This window comes from Macrobrachium rosenbergii, chromosome 51 (assembly GCF_040412425.1).
Source record: "Macrobrachium rosenbergii isolate ZJJX-2024 chromosome 51, ASM4041242v1, whole genome shotgun sequence".
Lineage (NCBI taxonomy): Eukaryota > Metazoa > Arthropoda > Malacostraca > Decapoda > Palaemonidae > Macrobrachium > Macrobrachium rosenbergii.
In genome coordinates, this window is record NC_089791.1 from 1122474 (window position 1) to 1137515 (window position 15042).

A 15042-nucleotide genomic window follows, 5' to 3' on the forward strand; every position below is an offset into this window, starting at 1 on the left:
TGTCAGCCCCTCTCTCCCCTTGCTAGAGAGAGGGGGGGGAGGGCTTGCACCTAATAATCTACTCTAGATTACAGACAGGATACTCAGTTGTCTAGACTCACCTGCATGGCCCGCCAGTCCAGCATGTGACGGCTCACCACCTGCCTCTCTGACCTACTGGAGAAGGAAGCAAAAAGAGCAAAGGGAGGAGGCCAGTCACTTATACACACTCTCTCTCTTGGACAGCTCTTTCTTGGTATAGCCAGTACTAACGAAGAGCCGTCGACACTCAGGTCTGAGATGTTGAGTCCACTTCAAGCAGTACCACAGCACCCTAACTGGACACAGTAGCATCTCATCTCGATCACCACCAACAAAGTCCTTTAGGGAGGGGATCAAGAAGGACTCGAATCTGGTGTCAGGGACCGATGGGTTCTAAATCTTCACTACGAATTCCAGGACCAACTCGAGAGTGATAGATCCCCATCCCCTCGAGTACTTAATATTGAAGGAAAGCCCATGTAGCTCGCCAGCTCTCTTCCCAATGCCAGGGCAAGCAAGAACACAGTCTTGAGGGTCAGATCCCTGTTTGATGACTTGTAAAGGCTCGTAGGGTGCACGAGTCAGGCTCCATAAAATGAGGGTCACATCCCACTCAGGGGGCATGAGTTCCCTGGGAGGGCAAGACTGTCTGAAGCTTCTCAAAAGCATAGAGACTTCCCACGAGGAAGAGAGATCAAAGCCTTTCTAGTGAAGGACTTGGCCCAGGGCAGTCCTGTAGCCCTTAATAGCTGAGACAGAGAGAAGCTTCTCTCGACGAAAAAGAAGAGTAAGTCCACTACGTGCTGAAGAGTACCTCCGACCAGATACCTCGTCAACAACACCAACCACAGAAGATGGCCCATTTCCCCTGGTACACAACCACAGAGGACTTACAAAGGTATCCATGTGCCTCTGTCGCTGTGCATCAAGAAAAACCTCTCGCTTGCAAGAGACGCTGGATAGTCTCAAGGAGTGAAGTGACAGTCCTTTCAGGCTCTGATGATACTTCTCTATGTGTGGCTGGCATAGCAGGTTGTGCCAAGGGGGACTCTCTCTTGGCACCTCAGCAAGGAGAGCTAGCAGGTCTGGATACCATTCTGTGTGTGGCCACTTGGGAGCCACCAGGGTCATCCTGAGATTTGGGTTGATCATGACCCTGTTAATCATCCAACAAATCACACAAAATGGAGGAAAGGCATAGGCCTCTACTTCAGTGGTCCACAACCTTTTGAAAGGTGCAAGCCACATAATGATTGAAAATGCAATTGCAGGTGCCATAATTATATATATATATATATATATATATGCCATGTGAATGGTGGCACACACACACACACACACACACACATATATATATATATATATATATATATATATATATATATATATATATATATATATATATATATATATATATATATATATATATATATATATATATATATATATATATATATATATATATATATATATATATATATGTATAACTGAATCACGAAAATATGGAACGTGATGAATATATAAATAAAGATAAAATCCACGAAGGAAACAGAAACACTGGAGTGCTGCAGGCCTTTCGACGCTATGTCCTTTACTTAGCAGACTGAAGAAATATAAAAGTATGTTTACAAAGAAAGCTCATATAAATGACAGATGGGGATTATAAAGGAAACATATGTACCTGGAATCCAACACATATTTTTGTGATTCAGTCATACATAATGAGGGCCACGTTTTCTTTTGCTATCTTGTTTCCTCTTTTGAACTGTGTAGTCACTACCTTCTCCAAGTCTCTTTTGGCTGCGCATTCGACCAGAATTCAACTCAAGTTCCTGAAGAAGTGTCTGTCTGAACAAGTGCTCCCTAAATCCTTGCTACCACGCCGTTTAAGAAGATATGACAATCACCCATTCAACGAATTCAGTGCCATGATGTTAAAACGCCACATAGCAGCCGCAAAGCAAGAGGAGAAAGAAAAATTTAAGGAACTAGAAAAAGCCAGAATTTCATTTAATCATTCTATTGCGGATAATTGGAAGGACTCGCTGTGACAAGAAATTTATGGAAAACTTCGTAGGACTACAGATACCCTAACAAGAAAACTCAACAGAAAACTAAAAAATCTTATTGATAGCAGTGACTGGACCAATAGTGCACGCAATGACTGTGTTATAAATTTATCAAGTAAACAAATAAGTGAAAATGTTGTGAGTGCGCTCGGATATGGTTTGTCCTTCTTTATATCTAACAGACCCTCTGCTCTACTGATTGCGTCGTCCCTACGTGTATTTGAAAAACATTGTGTTATTCCACAAAATCATACTGATATAGTTAAAGGTATCATTTATGGAGCTGCAAATGTTAGGCATGAAAGCAACTTCCCTGCTCGCTATAAGAAAAGCTTGACCTACCTTAAAAAAGACAATACAATCCACATCATAAAAGCTGATAAATCGAATAGTATTGTAATTTTAGATAAAGTTAACTACATATCACGTATGCAAGCCCTACTGGATGATGATACGACATACAAAAAACTAACAAAAAATCCCCTTGATCAAGTCATAAAAAGTTTCAACAGCACAGTGAAAAAAATCCTTAAAGATGAAAAAGAACTAATAGGTCAGTTGTCGGTAAAATTTCCCTCATTACCTTACTTGTACGGATTAGTAAAAACACATAAAGAAAACAATCCTATGCTGCCTATTATCAATACTGTAGGCTCAATATCATATAAACTTTCGAAATATATTACCAAACTCTTGTCTCCGTTACTTGGAACTATCTCAGATTCTCACGTATATAATAGTCTAGATTTAGTTGATAAATTAAACAAAATCACTTTTTGCCCCACTGATAGATTCGTTAGTTTTGATGTTTGTTCTCTTTTTACTAAAGTCCCTAAAGATTCTATTTTAGAGTATCTTAGTAATGAATTAATCCATCACGAATTACCTCTACCTGTATGTCATATCATTTCTCTCACTAGGTTGTGCATTTGTGATTGTAAGTTTATATTCAATGGTGCATTTTACCAACAAATATTTGGTATGGCAATGGGTAACCCTTTATCCCCACTCCTCTCAAACTTGTACATGGAATTCTTTGAAAAACGATATATACCTAATATCATTTATACTCCTTTAAAGTGGTATAGGTATGTTGACGATATTTTGGCTGTTTTGCCTGCTGGTATTGATGTAAATGATTTACTCTGTAATTTGAATATCCAGGTACCATCCATTAAGTTTACGTTAGAATTAGAAAAAGACAATTGCCTCCCTTTCTTAGATGTTTTAATACATAGAGAACCATTTCAATGTAAATTCAGTATTTATAGGAAACCAACCAACAACTTAACTTATGTCCATTTTTATTCAGGCCATCACCTCAACATCAAAATATCAATTTTTTCCTCTATGTTTTTACGAGCCTTGCGCATTGTCAGTCCCCAGTATTTGGATAAAGAAATTGAATACATAAGAAAAATAAGGACAGATTTATGTTATCCTTCACATATACTAGATATTTGTTATAACAAAGCCCACAAAAAGTTTTATAGTGAAAGTAACATGAAGAAAGAAATCCCTAAGAACATTCTTAGCTTGCCTTATTTTAGTGGTTTTGAAAACAAAGTCATTGTTAAAACCTTTTCATGTAAACCTCGTTTTTTCTTATAATAACACACTCAAAAGAATTTTAATAAAAAATAGCCTAAAGAAAACAACAACATAATATATAAAATTCCATGTTTGGATTGCCCCTCTTTTTATATTGGCCAATCTACCAAAGATTTACATGTACATATTAAGCAACATAAGTATTCAGTCAAAATTGGACAAGCATCCAAAGCTATATTCATTCATTTAAGTGAAAACTCTCACAGGATAAATTGGACTGAAAGTTCAGTGATTGACAGATCGAAAGATTTCTCTTCAAGAAATCTATTGGAGTCCGCTATTATCCAGCTTACTTCCAGTTGTAATTTTAATCTTAGCCCTGGCATTTATTATTTGGACCCCTGTATTAGAAAAATGTTCAAGAATGACCTAAAAGATAAAATCACTGACTTAATTACAAGTTAGCTACTTGATATATATTTTCTATATATATCCGTATGTTTAATATAATTTTTTATTTAAAAATGTTCATCTTGCAAAAAGTTATTATTGTTTACAAAAAAAAGAGAATTATTTTGTACTAAAAAAAATTTTTAGGTGGTCAGTCACGAACCTGTATAATCTTTTAATTGTCCTGTCCCTGTTCCTGAACGGTTGATCCTAATCCTTTGTAAAAACCTCTTAAATATTTAATCCTGTTTTGGCAGTTCTACTAATTCTTCAATTGTGTTGGATTCCAGGTACATATGTTTCCTTTATAATCCCCATCTGTCATTTACATGAGCTTTCTTTGTAAACATACTTTTATATTTCTTCAGTCTGCTAAGTAAAGGACATAGCGTCAAAGGCCTCTCAGCACTCGAGTGTTCCCGTTTCCTTTGTGGATTTTATCATTATATATTTTATCTTTATATATATATATATATATATATATATATATATATATATATATATATATATATATTATATATATATTTATATATATAATATATATATATATATATATATATATATATATATATATATATATATATATATATATATATATATATATATATATATATATATATATATATATATATATATATATATATATGCATGCCACCCTTCACACTTGGTTTGTAAAGATTTTTCTCTCTCTCTCTCTCTCTCTCTTATATATATATATATATATATATATATATATATATATATATATATATATATATATATATATATATATATATATATATATATATATATATATATATATATATATATACATATACAGTAAACTCCCATATTTCGCTGGGGATCACTGCACCCCCGCAAATAACTAAAATCTTAGAATACTTAAAACCCTCTAAAAACACTTAGAGCTGCCTATTTTGATAGTTTAAACACAAGAAAAACCCTTTAAAAATGCCTTTAGTCATGAAAATTATATGAAAATACAGTAATTAGTGAATATTTCTCAGTGAAAAATACTGCGAATGGGTGAATTTTCCTCAAATAATGGGTAGATACGTTCCACAGAGAAATCTGCGAATGCGTGGGTCCACAAATCATGAGAATGCGAATACGGGGGGGTTTACTGTACATGTATGTATATATATATATATATATATATATATATATATATATATATATATATATATATATATATATATTACATATATATACATATTTATATATATTCCAGAACGCCTCACATAAAGGTGAATTTTTAGCGTAAGTTTGGCACGGTCTCTAAAAATGCTAATAAATGCTTATTTCTAAAGTGTAAACACTAAATATGCCTAATCATGTTCCAAAATTATTAAGCTAACTTTTAAATGAAATTAAAGTTACTGTAATTTCATTTATAAGTTAGCTTAATACATTACCCCCCAAAAAGAAATAAATGGTTGATATAAAAAGAGAGAGTTTGAAGAGAACTTCTATCTCTCTCCCCTTCCAACCAATCATTTTTAGAAGACTTCTGAACCTCTTTTCAATTACTTCTTTATTTTGCGTCTCTTTCCCTTTGTTCTGAAATGCTTTTTCATGAACAAACAAGTGTTTTTATTTTGACTAATACAACTCTTAGTTATTATGTCTCTATGTTTTAGAACGTATTTGCCACACTACTGCATTTACATTTCGCATACGGTACAGGTAAAATTAGACCAATTTAAACTATCTACTGTACAGGTAAAGACGTACAGGGAAATAATAAGCTGTAAAAATGTGTGAGTGCTAACTATGAGAGAGAGAGAGAGAGAGAGAGAGAGAGAGAGAGAGAGAGAGAGAGAGAGAGAGAGAGAGAGAGATTGTCCTTACTTGAAATATCAAGTTAAATTATTTATGAATTATTATGAGAGAGAGAGAGAGAGAGAGAGAGAGAGAGAGAGAGAGAGAGAGAGAGTTATTCTTACGTTAGATATCAAAAGATGGAAATTCAGTATTAAACTAACTTTTCAACGAAATTAAAGTTACTGTACTTCCATTTAAAAGTTAGCCTAATACATTACCTTAAAAAAAATGGTTGATGTAACAATATAAGTGTGAAGACTAGTATCCTATTTCTTTCTATCCCCATTCCAACGATCTATTTTTAGAAGTCTTCTCAACCTCGTTTTTAAAAACTTGTTTATTCTGTCTCTTTCTCTTTGTTCTGAAATGCTCTATGTCTCTATGTTTTAGAATGCACAATTGAAGACATACAGAGATAAAGTAATACTTAGGTTGCGCTAACTACGAATGAGAGAGAGAGAGAGAGATAACAGTTGTCCTTACTTAAGAGTGAAATTTTTTATGAATTATTACGGACAGAGAGAGAGAGAGAGAGAGAGAGAGAGAGAGAGAGAGAGAGAGAGAGAGAGAGAATTACATAAGAAACCTTTGACCCGCTCATCAGCAACACTCCCCCTTCTTGTCATGTTAAATCAACATGTCTGACAGCTTTTTGCCTACGAGCTTCTTACAGATGAGGGAAAGATATTTGTTTGTTTAAAATATGTATCACATGAATTTTGTAACTACAGTTATACAGGGTGTGGCATAAGTAGCGCCCTTTAAGTGGAACAAAATTAAAGCCTTTTTGATTATCCTTTATTTTCTTGAACATGAATGTATTGCCACAGGTTAATTGATTAATATAATACATTAACAAAATAAATATAAGGCTTATTTGGTTTAATAATGCGGCATAAGTAACGCCCTTTTTAATTTTATATCTTATAATGTATATTTTCTTTATTATTTTCTTTAATTAATTTGCTAAATCTTCATTTTTTCAGATATTTTATACAACCATGAGATTAACAAAGGAACAGAGAGTAAAAGCAATTCAATTGTACTATCAAAACAACAAAAATGCTGCTGAAACCGCAAGATTATTTAGAGTAAAAGCAATTCAATTGTACTATCAAAACAATAAAAATGGTGCTGAAACAGCAAGATTGTTATCAGCTGAATTTAACATCCAAAAGGTGCAAAGCCGAAATATCATTTGTATTGAACATTATTAAACCGAGTAAGCATTATATTAATTTTGTTAATATATTATATTAATCTATTAACCTGTGGCAATACATTCATGTTCGAAAAAATAAAGGATAATCAAAAAGGCTTTAATTTTGTTCCACTTAAACAAAGGGCGTTACTTATGCCGCACCCTGCATTATTATTATTATTAATATTTGAAAATTAGTACAGTACTTATTATTAGGTAAAAAACTTATTTATCATACAAAATAAATAAACATAAAAATTTTCTCATCTCAGTAAGAGAGAGAGAGAGAGAGAGAGAAAAATTATTACTTTTATATTATTTAATGTTATTTAATTTACACTCAAAAGCTTGAAAATTTATAAATTACATAAAAAATTAAGCATAAACACTTTTGCAGGGTTTCTCAGTATTCGTAAATGTTCACGTGTCTGTGAAAAACTTGTGTATGACAATTAGTTAGGTTCTAATGAAAAGTTCGTGTCTGTGAATTCGTGCAACTTGAATCGCGAAGTTCGGGGTATTACTGTATATATATGAAAAGCTCACAAGTCACAAGTATTTTATTAATTACAATACACAGTAAATGTTTGATTAATAAGTGTGGCTAAAAGCACTGTGGAGAACCTTGAAAGGATGATTAGCTGTTGTCTGGCACATTTCCTAATTAGTAAAACTGCACATGTCAGGTATTCTCAAGACGTGAGAACGTCTCAGCCTCGCCACAAGACTTCGTGAGTGCTTTCGCCGGAAATGTCCAGGTTCCAGTTAATTAGTTATCTTACTTATCTTACAAGGTAATCAAGACTGTTAAGAATTACGGTGTGCCTTCTTGGTTGGCATACGTGTCTCTTTGATGACTGAGGGAGTTTTTTTTAGAGGGAGACGAGCGAGCACTGTTTATCGAATCAGTGGTGTTGTGAACTTGTGTGGCGAATGTGGAGTGGGTGTGATGATTAGATAAAAAAGTGTTATCTTTCAGGTTAGCTTCGTTTTTTGCTGCTGTTGTAGTGAGAAGGGGTTACGTGAACGCTACTATGGTTTTTTTTGTTAGTTAAGTGTAATGGGGGCTAATTAAGGGAGAGTTCTGTTGCTCTGTGATTGGGTCAACAAGGCAGTGAGCATATTTTTCATTAGTGAGCGGTGACGATTTTGTGACGTCATAGAGAGCGCTTGATGTGCTATCCTGTTCTCTCTGTGAGCCCATTTTCTTTGTGTGGGTGGACTGAAGCATTTCGAGTTAATTGGGAAAATTTGTGATTTATTGTTCGCAGTGGTGTTTGAATTTTTTTTCTTAATTATTCACATCGGCGGTTAGGGTTACTTAACTGGCCACATTTGGTGTTTAGAATTTGATTTAATGGTTTGCATTTGCATTAGTGTTGGGAGTTTGCTGAATTTTTAACTTGTTTTTTTCTCTCTCTCTTTCTACCTTTGGGGAGTTATATGAAGTTGAGATCAGGTTGAGTTCTTGGAACTTGGAGAGTTATCCGTTTGGATACTACTATGGCTGGGGCTAACGGACACAGGGATAAAGTGACAATGTTGCACACAGTTACATCTGTAAACGCTGGAGTTCAGCCTTTTCCTGGGCTGGTTGATGGCGTTCTTCCAGTTCCCCTCATAATTTTTATAGCGGGTGTGTCGAATTTTAGTTGCCAAGAAAACAACAGATGGGGTAGAAGCTTTCAATGAAGCAAAAGGCTTCCTTAGTTTAGATAAAGGAGATATTGGACAGCACTGACGGAGTCATCACTTTTTGAAGTGTAGGACCTGGGACGATCTTAAGGATTTTTTGAGAGCGTCATATGGAACAGCTGGAGCCAGCGATGCAGTTTGAGATCTCATATCTCTTTTCAAGATCTGTAAAGGCCATGATTTGCTGGTCACATTTAGTGCCAGATGTTTTGATGCTACGAGGGATTTTTCTAAGAAGTTGAGAAATTCTGGTTGGGTACATGGAGGCTCTATTACAATAGACAATCTTGAGAAACTATTGCAACATGTGTGGATCCTGAATGACATCCCTGATGCCATCATAAATAGTTTTGACAAGGAGATAGAAAGGGGGTTGGACGAGAGTTTACTGTTCTCTCAAATTCGTAAGCACATGTCGAAATGCCCTATAGTAGACACTCCTTTTTGGATGGGATGCCGAAATCTTCCGAAGCATCATACACAGAGTAATTTTGACTCCACAATTATGAGGTTATATGCCAAGACAGAGGATGATAAGACTTCTGCGAGTTCAGGATCTCAGTGGCGTTGTTATAAATGTAATAGGCAGGGCCACACTAAGAAGTTTTGTAGGGTGAAATATTGTGGAGCTTGCAAGTATGCATATCACGACTGGCGTTTTTGCCAGAATCTTAAACAGAATGAGTCTAGAGGCACACCTCAGAGCACTGGTCTGGCAGGTAGGAGAGCTCCTTGAGGGGGGTTTTACGGGAGCCTCTGGGGGCCGACAAAATTTTTGGTGAACTGAGCAGCAGAAAGGGAAGGGAAAAAAGGGGTTGTTTCTTGTGATATAGGACTTTTAGGTGAGCCCTCAGAGCCAAAGCCAGTGGTAAAAGGGTCTGTGTATGAGGTTGATGTGAATATCTTTACAGATACAGGCGTCTCTATTATTTTGATGAATTATGAGTTGTGCCGATTGATGTTTTTCGATTGTTTTTTGAGGCCTCCTAAAGAGACAGTATGTGATGTGCAAGGTTATGGGTTTTGGGCTACGTAGAAGTGTGTTTATCTTTTGGTTATATGACAGGCTACTTTGGGGGATACATTGTTACTGGGTCACCCAGCGTGTCAGTGACACAAAATCTTGGTTCATACAGGGGTATGCGGTAACTCTTGGAGTACCTGGTGTTTTTGTACCTTACAAGGGAATGGATATAAGTAGAGTGGATGATGATAATGGACCAGGTGTACATGAGGATTTGTGGGTGGATTCTGAACGTTTCTGTGGGTAGGAAGTGTTATATGGGGGGTTTTGTCAGATGATGTGGTTCTGGGTCCTGGTATGGTTTCTACGGTGAAAGTTCGAGTGAAGGGTGTGCATAAACCCAGACAGGTGTGTGTGGATTAGTGTAATGAAAAGCTGAAGGGGGTAGTGTGTACGGGTTCTATAAGCAATGTATCGAGTTCAGGGGATACTTGTGTGGAGATGCTAAACTGTAACGATTCAGTTCGGAACTATCAGAAGGGTACTTATGCGGTCGATTTTGTTGACTGGGTTGATGAAGATAATTCACTTGCTACTGTTGGGGACATGTGTGAATTTTCAGAAGCAGATTTACAGGCTAGGAGGCAGGTTTTTAAGGATCATTCAGCCAATGTTGATTTTAAAGACTACTATAACAAATGTGATAGAACACAAGGTTCATTTAGAGGATAAGACTAAGCCTATTTTTGTCCCTTCATATAGGATTCCTTTTAAGATTAGAGAACAGGTAGAGCAAGAGGTTAATAAGTGGAAGGAGGAAGACATTGTTAGGCCCAGTTCCTTGCCTTTTAATTTTCCTTTGTTAGCAGTGCCTAAGGACAGTTCAGTCCGGGTTTGTGTGGCGTATTTGCCAGATTTATTTGTTGAGACTGGGGGCAAGAATATTTATTCTTCAATTGATCTGATGCAAGGGTACTTGCAAGTACCACTTATCGAGGAGAACTGCAAGTATACGGCGTTTTCGTTGCTGAAGGGACATTATGAGTTCACGTGCATGCCGTTTGGTTTATTAGGTAGTCCTATGACATTTACTAGGCTAATGAATACAGTTTTGCATGGCTTGTTAGGGAAATCCATTTATATATTATGGATGACATCTTAGTTGCCACTGATTCTGTAGAGGCACACTTAGAGGTTCTTAGGGGAGTTTTTAGGAGGCTCAGGTTTGTGGGTTTAAAGATAAAATTAGCTAAGTGTAATTTTCTGAAGAAGCAGATAGTATATTTGGGTCATGTCATTTCTAAAGAGGGTGTCAGAGTGAATGAGGATAAAGTTAGGGCAATTGCAGATTTTCCTACTCCCAAGGATAAGAGACAGATTCGGTCTTTCTTGGGCATGGCTGGATTTTTTTGTAAGTTGTGAAGGGTTTTTCTACTCTAGCATCCCCTTTGACAGATGTCCTGAGGGATGATGTGCAGTTTGTATGGGGTGATGGACAGCAATCAGCCTTTCAGAATATTATGGATGCTTCAGTAAATCCCCCAGTGTTGAAGTTCCTGATTTTGAATGTCCTTTCACTTTGGTGACAGATGCCAGTCACGATGGCATAGGGGCCTGCCTTATGCAGAAGTTCGATGGAAGACTCCATCCAATTGCATTTTACAGTAGGAAGTTTAAGACACGGGGTAGTAATGAACAGCTATGGTTGGTAGTGGACAAGGAGGCCTTTGCCGTAGTATCTAGTTTGGTTCATTTTAAAATGTCATTGATGGGCAATCAAGTAGAGGTTCTTACAAATCATAAGCCATTGTTGGATCTTTTCAATAAGCCGGATCTTTCCCCTATAAGAGCTAGGTGATATTTGAAAATCAGGGATTTTTATGCGAAGCTTAGGTATATGGAGGGCAGACATAATGTTGTAGTGGACGCCTTAGCAGAAGTTTTTCTGATTCGAATGGTTCTCATGTATGTTATGTATCTGGAGATTGCATAGACTGGGATATTAGTTTAGTAGAACCTAAACAGGATGAGGATGATGTTTTGGCAGGCGCAAAAGCATTTCTTAGAGGGGAATTAGTTAGGAAGGGTTATAAGTTGCCTTTTGCATGTCTTGAATTAGAGGGTAATTTGTTAGTTAGGAAGATTAGATACATACTGAGAAATAGTGAGGATAAGGGTGATATGACACAAATAGTTGTCCCTAGGAGTTTAGTACCTATGGTTCTGGATATTGTTCACTGTAGGTCTGGCAGTCTGCATTTGGGTATTCAGAAGACGTATCAGAATATGCAGGGACAATTCTTTAGGAAGAATATGCTCACGTCAGTGGCAGACTTTGTGAGAGGTTGTTCAGTTTGCAATGCATGTAAGCCACTGAGGGTCGTTTCTTGTAAATTGTGTTCATTTCCTACTCCCAGTAAACCATTTTCTAGGGTCCATATGGACCTGTTATCCAATTTCGGTGAATCTAGTTATGGCCATAGGCACCTGTTGGTGGCTGTTGACGAATTAACCCTTAAACGCCGACTGGATGTATTGTAAGTCAACTAAAATTGTCTGTCAGGTGACGAGTGGACGTACCGTACGTCGACTACAAAAAATTTCAACCTTCGGTCAACTTTGACTCGACCAAAACGGTAGGAAAACGCAATTGTAAGCTAAAGCTCTTATATTCTAGTAATATTCAATCATTTACCTTAATTTTGCAACAAATTGGAAGTCTCTAGCACAATATTTCGATTTATGGTTAATTTTTGAAAAAACTTTTTCCTTACGTCCGCGCGGTAACTTGGCCGAAAATTTCAGAAATTCTTTCGTCATTTTGTTTTAATTTTTGCACCGTTTTATATCAGCCGTTACATAAAGTTTTATATATGAAAATGTATGCAATTTCATGTAAAATACAACAAAAAAACAACCCATGGTTGTAGCTTTTATCAGTTTGGAAATATTTTCATATAAATCACGATAAGTGCCAAAATTTCAACCTTCGGTCAACTTTGACTCGACCGAAATGGTCGAAAAACGCAATTGTAAGCTAAAACTCTTACATTCTAGTAATATTCAATCATGTACCTTCATTTTGCAACAAATTGGAAGTCTCTAGCACCATATTTTGCCGAACATCTCAGAAATTCTTTCGTCACTTTGTCGTAATGTTTGCACCGTTTTATATTAGTTGTTACATAAAGTTTTATATATGAAAATGTACGCAATTTCATGTAGAATACAACAAAAATAACTCATGTTTGTAGCTTTTATCAGTTTTGAGATATTTTCATATAAATCACGATAAGTGCCAAAATTTCAACCTTCGGTCAACTTTGACTCGACCGAAATGGTCGAAAAACGCAATTGTAAGCTAAAAATCTTACAGTCTAGTAATATTCAATCATTTACTTTCATTTTGCAACAAATTGGAAGTCTCTAGCACAATATTTCGATTTATGGTGAATTTTTGAAAAAAACTTTTTCCTTACGTCGCGCGCGGTAACTCGGCCGAACATCTCAGAAATTCTTTCGTCACTTTGTCGTAATGTTTGCACCATTTTATATTAGTCGTTACATAAAGTTTTATATATATGAAAATGTGCGCAATTTCATGTAGAATGCAACAAAAAATAACTCATGGTTGTAGCTTTTATCAGTTTTGAAATATTTTCATATAAATCACGATAAGTGCCAAAATTTCAACCTTCGGTCAACTTTGACTCGACCGAAATGGTAGAAAAACGCAATTGTAAGCTAAAACTCTTACATTCTAGTAATATTCAATCATGTACCTTCATTTTGCAACAAATTGGAAGTCTCTAGCACAATATTTCGATTTATGGTGAATTTTTGAAAAAACTTTTTCCTTACGTCCGCGGGGTAACTCGGCCGAACATCTCAGAAATTCTTTCGTCACTTTGTTGTAATGTTTGCACCGTTTTATATTAGTCGTTACATAAAGTTTTATATATGAAAACGTGCGCAATTTCATGTGGAATACAACAAAAAATAACTCATGGTTGTAGCTTTTTTCAGTTTTGAAATATTTTCATATAAATCACGATAAATAGAAAAAATTCTACCTTTGGTCAACTTTAACTCGATCGAAATGGTCGAAAACTGCAATTGTAAGCTAAAAAAACTTACAGTCTAGTAATATTCAATCAATTACCTTCATTTTGCAACAAACAGGAAGTCTCTAGCACAATATTTCCATTTATGGTGAATTTCTGAAAAAAAATTTTTTTTTACGTCCGCACGTTATGAATTCATGCATCATTTTGTGATATTTTCTCTGTGTTGCTTTGATCGTTTTACAATTTGTTATATACCAAAATCATCACAATTTAGTGTACAATACAAAGAAAAAAAATAACTCATTAGCTTTAACCATTTTGCTCACAGTGCGATTTGTATACACTTATATATGAAATTTTTTTTCGCGCTGTCATATATTTCAATATTTATATATGACAACGATATTTTTTTCATTTCTGATGGTTGCATACTAATCTTCAGGCAATGACAAAAAAAGGAGCCACAAATGAACTCTTAATCTTAAAAACTAAGCGTGCTGTGATTTTTTGAAAAAACTTTTTTTCCGCTTCGGCGCCAACTCCCTAATGCCGCTGGCATACGGCAGACACTTTTGTCAATAGAGGCTCGGCGTTTAAGAGTTAACTAGATTTGTAGAGATTTTTCCTTTGAAGCATAAAACAGCAGAGGAGGTGGCAGTCGCATTCTTTAATGGATATATCTGTTGTTATGGAGTTCCTGAGGTGCTGATTACAGATAATGGGAGAGAATTTGTGAACAAGACATTAGTGTCTTGTGGATGTAATGGGCATTCGGAAAGTCACTATTATTCCCTATAGACCAGGAGCTAATGGGCTATGTGAACGGGCAAATAGGAAGGTAATTGAGGCTCTCAGAATTACTGTAGGGGGCAATGATGTAAATTTGGATTGATATATTCCACAGGTTCAGCATAGCATCAATTTTATGGTTAGTGATACCATTACAATGTCTCCCAATGAAGCACTGTTTGGCTACCCAGTGCAGGGCAAGTTCGATCTATTACCTATTCCATCGGTTGATGATGCAGTTAAATTGCTGATCTCTACTGCTAAAGAGAGATCTTGCTAAGAATCTTGAATTGAAAACTCAGGATATGGTTGACAGGAGCAATGCAAAGTCAGATAGAGTTAAAGTTGTCGTGGGAGATAGGGTTTTTGTGAAAATAAATGTTAGGAATCGGTTGAATTATAAACTAGGTT

At 35.8% G+C, this 15042-nt stretch overlaps 2 protein-coding genes across 7 annotated transcripts in view; one reads left to right on the forward strand and one right to left on the reverse strand.

Annotated features, from left to right (window-relative positions):
* LOC136833495 (uncharacterized) overlaps nucleotides 1-14911 on the forward strand; it is a 49492-nt gene extending 34581 nt beyond the window's left edge. Inside the window, exon 3 of the mRNA XM_067095723.1 lies at nucleotides 14747-14911. Within this exon, the coding sequence (XP_066951824.1) occupies nucleotides 14747-14911 (165 nt within the window). The remainder of the gene's footprint in view (nucleotides 1-14746) is intronic.
* The window catches only part of LOC136833119 (TGF-beta-activated kinase 1 and MAP3K7-binding protein 1-like), a 532423-nt gene that overhangs the window by 57659 nt on the left and 459722 nt on the right, over nucleotides 1-15042 (reverse strand). The gene's annotated exons all lie outside the window — the stretch shown is intronic.